Below are 8,866 nucleotides of genomic sequence, written 5' to 3' on the forward strand. Positions count from 1 at the left end.
TGTTGAGGACATAAACACATAAACACCTGTTTATGTTGTTAATAGAATAGAATAGAATAGAATAGAATAGAATAGAATAGAATAGAAATACTTTATTCATCCCAAGCTGGGAAATTTCACTGTTGCAGCAGTTCATGTTGTTCATATTATCTGAATTTTAAGGGCACTTTTTGTGAGCTAGTCCATGCTAGAATGCTAGAATTAGAAAGATGAAGAAACAATCATCTTTCATTTGTGTTATTTATACAGTGCTTTTTGTCTGTATAAATAACATGCTGTATGTTTTTATTAGCTTACTAATATTTCAAATGAATGGTGTGGAGGATATAATCAGAACATGAACACAGCTCACTAACAGCACAAACTACACCCTCCATATCAATGAGAGCTGACTCAGCGCCTCTAATAGAAGTTGAAGTTTGGACCTTGGACTTAGAGCAGGACTGTTAATCATTAATTTTAACTGCTGAAAACTAAAGCTCAAGGTTAATTATGCTGACTCTGAATGTATCCTTAAGAGTGTGCCCCGGACACATGTGGTTAAAACAACAGAATATCACTTGGATGAGTCGTACCAACATGTGAAAGCTGGGAAATACTCTATAAACAATTAGAAGTTAGAAGTACAATACTGAGTATAAATCCTGCATGACCTTCCTTCATGTAACTGTAAAAACTCACTTGAAGTCATCATCCTGCAACATCCTCAGAAAGCAGGTGCCTCCCTCACTGTGCTGCTGTCAAAACAGCTGGATGTCAGGATGTGATCAAAACACTCCATGAGGTCATCTAGGTTTAAAAAGATTGTGTTTACAAGTCTGCTGTTGAAGTTCCATCTTGTAGATTGATGCTCTTTGCAGCCTTCTTGAAACGATATAGTCAGGAATGTTGACCTAGACCTGTAGCTAGCTAGCTCGCTGCGCTTGGTAACAGTAACACCATTAGGTTACCTGTGATGAAATCAGAGTCCATAGACAATGCACTGTAATGCTTACAGATGAACAAGCCTCGATATAACAGTCTATCATCATATGACATTCACACAAAGAGGGGCAGGCCTAGTGCCAGACTTGATGATTTTCAGAGGCAGCCATGATTAACTGACCACAACAGTTATTGTAATTAAACCTTTTTAGTGTTTTCAAAATAATGACATTTAACAACATCACCCCAAGGGAGAGTCCAGCCCTGCCCTTTACTTATCTTTGTGTTTCTGTTTTTATGATACCCTGGTAGTACATTGTGCACTGTCTGCTGTAATGACTTCATTTCCCTGCAGGGATCATAAAGTCTTATCTTATGTCTTATCTTGTGCCAAGGTATCAAGAGACGACCATGTGATGTCACAGGCTCTGTTACTTTAGTTGCCTCGCTGAAGGAGGAGGACGTCTGCACACTGCTCTGAGGTAAATCTCTCTGACTGTTTTCTCCTTTTGTTCCAGCAGCTCGTGTTTCAGGGTGTAGATCAATGTTTCTGTGTTATTATTGATCACCAGCAGCTTAACTGTCCGCAGAGTCACTGAAGTGTAGTGGAAGCAGCTTCCTTTGTACGTTTGTTCCCAATGAGGACTAAACATCCTGCACAGAGTTCAGATGCTTCAAACTCTACAGGTGTAAGTGTGTTTGAGGAGCAGCATGGATCAGTGTGACCCTCCATCCAAAACCTGTCTGAGGTGAGACTACCAATAACTGACCTTGATACTTCTCCATGTCAGTCTTCATTTCATTGCTCTACTATTATTCAATGGTTGAACCAGGGCCTGATGCTGGACATCGTGCAATTGAGGTCGACCAATTAATCAGATGGTCGATTAATTTTGCTGATTGGTTATTTTATAGTAATAATATTCTTATATTTCAATGCCCTGGATTATTTACCCATAAAGTGTCACATTTAGCACTGTAAGTGTAGAAAAGGACGGAACGTTTGGGTGTATTTTGTGTATTGTATAAAGATAGATAAATTGCAATGAAAAACTGATATCGGTGGACATCTAGTATGTACAAGACCAGTGCAGGTAAACATGTGACTGCTTAACAGTTTTTCATGTGTGTGCACTAAGTAACATAAATTAAATAATTCCTACAATGCAGTTAATTGTACTCTGATGTCTGAAAATCCTACAGGACTCAAGGAGTTTAAACCTGTTTGAACCCTGTGGTCACAGCGGGAGACAGCAGAACCAGGAGAGTACAGACACCACTGAAGACCTCTCAAGATGGCACGTCCTCCAGAGATACTTCTGCAGACTTTGGAGGAATTAGGAGAAGAGGAGTTTGAAAAGTTTAAATGGTACATGTACCAGAATGGAACTCTAGAAGACTTCCCATCGATCCCAAAGTATAAACTTGAAAAAGCAAAGCGGATGAAAACAGTGGACCAGATGTTGCAGACCTACCATCTGAACTCTATTAAAGTAATGAAAAAGGTTTTGGTGAAGATCAGGCGGAATGATCTCATGGAGAACCTCAAAGACGTCCCTTCAGTACCTTCAGGTAAGTCAGGGTACTGTCCACAGGTGAGGATGTCTCTTCATACAGTGACACATGTATAACACAATTTGCTGTCTTGTCAGAGATCCTCACTGCCTGTCAACAAAAAATGAAGTCTAACCTGAAGAAGAAGTTCCAGTGTTTGTTTGAGGGGATCGCTAAAGCAGGAAAAAAAACATTTCTGAACCAGATCTACACAGAGCTCTACATCACAGAGGGAGGGACTGCAGAGGTCAATGAGGAACATGAGGTCAGACAGATTGAAGCAGCATCCAGGAAAGCACACAGACCAGAAACAAGCATCAGACCAGAAGGCATCTTTAAAGGCTCACCTGGAAGACAGGAACCAATCAGAACAATGATGACACAGGGAGTGGCTGGCATCGGGAAAACAGTCCTAACACAGAAGTTCACTCTGGACTGGGCTGAAGACAAAGCCAACCAGGACATCCAGTTCACATTTCCATTCACTTTCAGAGAGCTGAATGTGCTGAGAGAGAGAAAGTTCAGCTTGGTGGAACTTGTTCATCACTTCTTCACTGAAACCAAAGAAGCAGGAATCTGCAGCTTTCAGGACCTCCAGGTGGTCTTCATCTTTGATGGTCTGGATGAGTGTCGACTTCCTCTGGACTTCCACAAAAATGAGATCCTGACTGATGTCACAGAGTCCACCTCAGTGGATGTGCTGCTGACAAACCTCATCAGGGGAAAGCTGCTTCCCTCTGCTCACCTCTGGATAACCACAAGACCTGCAGCAGCCAATCAGATCCCTCCTGACTGTGTGGACATGGTGACAGAGGTCAGAGGGTTCACCGACCCACAGAAGGAGGAGTACTTCAGGAAGAGGTTCAGAGAGGAGGAGCAGGCCAGCAGGATCATCTCCCACATCAAGACATCACGAAGCCTCCACATCATGTGCCACATCCCAGTCTTCTGCTGGATCACTGCCACAGTTCTGGAGGACATGTTGGAAAAAAGAGAGGGAGTAGAGCTGCCCAAGACCCTGACTGAGATGTACATCCGCTTCCTGGTGGTTCAGACCAAATTAAAGGTCAAATATGATGAAGGCGCTAAGGCAGATTCACACTGGAGTCCAGAGAGTAGGAAGATGATTCAGTCCCTGGGAAAACTGGCTTTTGACCAGCTGCAGAAAGGAAACCTGATCTTCTATGAATCAGACCTGACAGAGTGTGGCATCGATATCACAGCAGCCTCAGTGTACTCAGGAGTGTTCACACAGGTGTTTAAAGAGGAAGACAAGGTGTTCTGCTTCATCCATCTGAGTGTTCAGGAGTTTCTGGCTGCTCTTCATGTCCATCTGACCTTCATCAACTCTGCTGTCAACCTGCTGGAACAATCTTGGTTGTCTAAGATCTTTAGACACAAACGTAAACTAAAACATCTCCAACAGAGTGCTGTGGACAAGTCCTTACAGAGTCCAAATGGACACCTGGACTTGTTCCTCCGCTTCCTCCTGGGCCTTTCACTGGAGACCAATCAGACTCTTCTACGGGGCCTGCTCACACAGACAGGAAGTAGCTCACAGATCAATCAGGAAACAGTCCAGCACATCAAGAAGAAGATCAGTGAGAATGTGTCTGCAGAGAGAAGTATCAATCTGTTCCACTGTCTGAATGAACTGAATGATCGTTCTCTAGTGGAGGAGATCCAACAGGCCCTGAGATCAGGACGTCTCTCCACAGATGAACTGTCTCCTGCTCAGTGGTCAGCTCTGGTCTTCATCTTACTGTCATCAGAAGAAGATCTGGAGGTGTTTGACCTGAAGAAATACTCTGCCTCAGAGGAGGCTCTTCTGAGGCTGCTGCCAGTGGTCAAAGCCTCCAACAAAGTTCTGTAGGTGGATTTATGAACCATTTCAAACATGGTTGATTTTTATATGAACAATAAAACATTGACTTTGTGTTCATTGTTATTTTTTCTCAGGCTGAGCAGCTGTAACCTCTCAGAGAGAAGCTGTGAAGCTCTGTCCTCAGTTCTCAGCTCCCAGTCCTCTAGTCTGAGAGAGCTGGATCTGAGTAACAATGACCTGCAGGATTCAGGAGTGAAGCTTCTTTGTGCTGGACTGGAGAGTGCTCACTGTGGTCTGGAATCACTGAGGTCAGGATCTGGTGGTTGATCATTTAAATGCATATCTTAACTTTATGTTTGAAGCTTTTCTACATGCAGTTCATGTGTTGACATGTGGAGGCTTTCAGATAGACACTAATGTGCACTGAATTCTACACAAGTAAAAATATCTTTATTGTCATTATTTACAACAAAATGTGTAATTGGTTTGTATTCAGTCCTTCATTCATTAATAACAACTAATTTGCATTTCTTTCAGACTGAGCAGCTGTAACCTCTCAGAGAGAAGCTGTGAAGCTCTGTCCTCAGTCCTCAGCTCCCAGTCCTCTAGTCTGAGAGAGCTGGATCTGAATAATAATGACCTGCAGGATTCAGGGGTGAAGCAGCTGTCTTGTGGACTAGAGAGACTGGAGGCTCTCAGGTGAGGATACAGCTTTTTGATCATCAGTTAAATTCTGCTTCATGTTCATGTTGACACTAATGTGCACTGAATTCTACACAAGTAAGAAGTAGGGGTGGGCGAATCGATCTAAATATCGATAGTATCAATGTCTAGGTAGCTTATTTATAGAAGTGAACGTTAGATTGAGTAATCTGCAGCATTATTTAATGTGTCTTTCTGAGTGTGGTGATAAGATTTTAGCAAAATGAGTAAACTGTGACCATATATTACGCAAATTCAAAAATATATCTAATAACAAATTATATAAGTTTATATATGTATTTCAATATTGTTGTAAAAATAAACCAGTCACTGCGTGCTGTTAGTTTGCTGTTGTTGCTGTAATGCCGGTGGTTTCTTCCTGCAGTGTGAAGTGCATATTTATTCTAACATCGTCATGTCCGACGTACACGCTGAATAAAATCAAATACATCATGACGCACTACCTGACGGTCGAAAAACTGTGTGCTTCCTCCAGCCAACCCCCCCTCCTCCCCCCCAAGTGATTACTTCCTTCCCTTCTTATACCTCCCCAACACCACATGCTCCACCTCCTAGTCAAACAGGGAACTGACATATTTCAATTGAGACAGGTCTACCACAGCGGCTCTAATGATGCTTAATATAACTATGCTTTTGTGATAAACATTGAAGGATCTTGATTCTTTATATTTAGGCTACATGCAGATAGGTTTTAAACTTTTAAAAAATGATCTTCATTATTTTATTTCACCTAGATTATTCACAAACAGCCATGGCTGTCACAAGGAGCATCACTGGCATGATTGTGAAGTTATAGTTTCATACAAGTTATAAGATAAGATTCTGAAGAATCCTTTATTAGTCCCTTGCAGGGGAAATTCACAGTGTTACAACAGCAACAGCACACATAAGAAGAGCAAAATATAAAAAATAAATAGAAATGAACACAAGGTGAATTAATGTTTGATTAATTAACAGAAAAAAGTGACTAACAGAATATAACAGAATACATACACATATACAGTTCTGCACTTTTGTTTGCAGCTTGATTTACTTAACAAATGTTTCTTGTGTGTTATTCTCCTAATTATGATCAACTGATTAAATTTCTAATTAAAAGAAACTGTTCTGGTATCAGCAATACTGGCCCTGTATTTACTAGATATCGGATAAATGCTGGAATTTTCAGGATCGCCCATCTCTAGTAAAAGCACCTTGATTTTCATTAATTAGAACAAATTTTGTAACTGGTTATTGATGCATTTATTCATTCGCTCATTCAGTCATTCACTAATGTGTCAGTAAGGATTCATTTGCATTTCTTTCAGACTGAGCAGCTGTAACCTCTCAGAGAGAAGCTGTGAAGCTCTGTCCTCAGTCCTCAGCTCCCAGTCCTCTAGTCTGAGAGAGCTGGACCTGGATAATAATGACCTGCAGGATTCAGGAGTGAAGCAGCTGTCTCGTGGACTGGAGACTCCAGACTGTGGACTGAAGACTCTCAGGTCAGGATCCAGCTTTTTGATGATCTGTGTTACGTTAATGACTGTTATGTGTGTCTCTTTGTTTTCTGTGCAGGTTCCCATGTGCACTTCTGGTGAACCAAGTGGATCATCAACAGCTGAGTCCACTTGGTTCACCAGAAGTGCACATGGGAACCTGCACAGAAAACAAAGAGACACACATAACAGACATACACACACAACAAACGAGTACCAGCACGTAACAATCAGTTAAATTCTGCTTCATGTTCATGTTGAAGATCTGTTGGATTTTCCTTCTTTCTTCTTGAGTTCATGACATGTTTTGTACCTCCAGTCTGTCAGGTTGTCTGATCACACAGGAGGGCTGTGCTTCTCTGGCCTCGGCTCTGACCTCCAACCCCTCCTATCTGAGAGAGCTGGACCTGAGCTACAATCATCCAGGCGACTCAGGAGTGAAGCTGCTGTCTGCTTTACTCAACAGTCCAGATTGTAGTCTGAAGACTCTCAGGTACACAGAGACCACAGAGCATGAGTCCTCCTCAGTCTGTCAGTTTAGCTCATATATCCACAGCTGTTGATGAATGGACTGAAACTGCAGAGAAGAAATAATCACTGATCCCTGATGTTCATCTTCCTCCATCATTAAGTGTCCATCATGTTAACTTCACTTTTCTTTATACACGTTCTTCATGTCAAAATACAAACAGACTGATTTTCAGTCACACTTAGTGCAGATCAAATACAAAATGATGCCCTACTTATTAATGTCCTCAGCTGTAAGAACCACTGAATTATTTCCACAAACAAATGTTCCTGAAACAATCCATATGTGAAGCTTCAGAGGAGACAACAACACAATGGTAGAAGGAGTTCCTTCAGTCAGAGACAGAGAGCAGGGAGACACTACAATATTATCACTGTAAAAACTACACACAGACATGAGTGAATGTATTTATTTGAAGTGTGTCAGAAACTCTTCCATCCATGACACATGTGAACCAGGCTTGTGTTTGCATATAGAGTGAAAGGAACAAACAGTCAGAGACAGTGTGGCTTGTTTGCTGCTTTGGATAAATGCACAATGCTGAGATCAAACCTACACTGTTGATGCATGAAGAGGATTTTACAGTAAAGCACTGACAGAGAGCAATATTTCACAGAATGGAGGACATGAATAAACACAGAGCAGATCAGGAGAGACTCTTCTGGAGTCGACACAGATGAGTTTCAGTCTGTTTGTGTGTCTCTGACAAACTGAGGAACTCTGCTTCATGTTGATCAGCAGTTTGGACTCATGTTGGTTAGAAAATCATTCTGACTGTGTTTCTTCCTGCAGGGTGGAGCATGGTGGAGAGCAGTGGTTAAAACCTGGGCTGAGGAAGTGTAAGTTTGACTCAGTCTTTCCTCGTGTTATTGTGCATGAGTCAGTGTTCTATCAGTCCATCAGAGCTGTTGTAGCACAGCCTCGGCAGCGTTGACGTCGCTAGCCCTATTTTAGGGGGGCTTCAGCCTCCCTAAAACAATCCAAAGCCCCCCTATAATTTGGGGCTTGATTATTTCGGAGTTGACCACGTCGTATACGATATGAGAGCATATGTCTTACAAAGTCGCTCATATATCAGGAAAGTAATAGCTAGAGACGTTCTGTTTCTTTCCTCGAAAAGAGGACACTTCAGGCATGTCTGTGTGATGTAGACTGGCTGTATTATTCTACGGGCAAGTCAGTGTCCAATCGGACCATCGAGCGATATCACAAGGGGCTCAAATATCCAATTGTAGAGCCTTGTGCCTCTGACGTGGTTTTCAAAGATGTCTTCTGAAGACAAGAGAAGTATCTCCACTAACTAGCTGAGTCGTCTACACGTCTGAAAAGCGGCTCTGAACGCAATAATAGTTCAGTGCAGTAATTGTTAATCTGTAAACTCTTTTTTGATTGTATTGCATAAAATCGGTAGTTTATTTTACGCAATTTTATGTATATAGCTTTTCTTATGTTTTGCTTGCTGTAACATAATGTGTAAATATGTATTTCGTTATACTTATTTGTGTTTCTTACGCAAATCCCCCCCCCTCCCCCCGGAAAAAAAAAATTCAACCGGGGGGGGGGGGGGGGGGGTTATTGGTGATTAGCCCCCCCTATCTGTCAACCCTAGTGACGTTTCGTGTTTACTGGAGTTTATTACTCCCCAGCAGGAGTTTTAGGTTCCAGCTTTGTCATTGGTTTTCCTTTTTTCTCTTTAGCTCTTTAGCTTTAGTGTGTTGTAGTGTCTCTGTGTTTGTTTGGGCACTGCTCAGCTCTGAGTTCATGAACTGCAGCCTAACACTGAAACCAGCCTGTGTAGCTGCCGATCTGAGAGTGAGGATGAGTGGGGAGGTGCAG

At 42.0% G+C, this 8,866-nt stretch overlaps 1 protein-coding gene across 1 annotated transcript in view; it reads left to right on the forward strand.

Annotated features, from left to right (window-relative positions):
• Positions 1-1,379: 1,379 nt before the first annotated feature.
• LOC114429732 (NACHT, LRR and PYD domains-containing protein 12-like) overlaps positions 1,380-8,866 on the forward strand; it is a 9,836-nt gene continuing 2,349 nt past the window's right edge. The window contains exons 1-8 of the mRNA XM_028398374.1: positions 1,380-1,406; positions 1,497-1,673; positions 2,128-2,496; positions 2,577-4,347; positions 4,438-4,611; positions 6,334-6,507; positions 6,821-6,994; positions 7,823-7,869. Coding sequence (XP_028254175.1) covers positions 2,220-2,496; positions 2,577-4,347; positions 4,438-4,611; positions 6,334-6,507; positions 6,821-6,994; positions 7,823-7,869 — 2,617 coding nt within the window. The 5' untranslated portion in view covers positions 1,380-1,406; positions 1,497-1,673; positions 2,128-2,219. The remainder of the gene's footprint in view (positions 1,407-1,496; positions 1,674-2,127; positions 2,497-2,576; positions 4,348-4,437; positions 4,612-6,333; positions 6,508-6,820; positions 6,995-7,822; positions 7,870-8,866) is intronic.

This window comes from Parambassis ranga, unplaced genomic scaffold (assembly GCF_900634625.1).
Source record: "Parambassis ranga unplaced genomic scaffold, fParRan2.1 scaffold_21_arrow_ctg1, whole genome shotgun sequence".
Lineage (NCBI taxonomy): Eukaryota > Metazoa > Chordata > Actinopteri > Ambassidae > Parambassis > Parambassis ranga.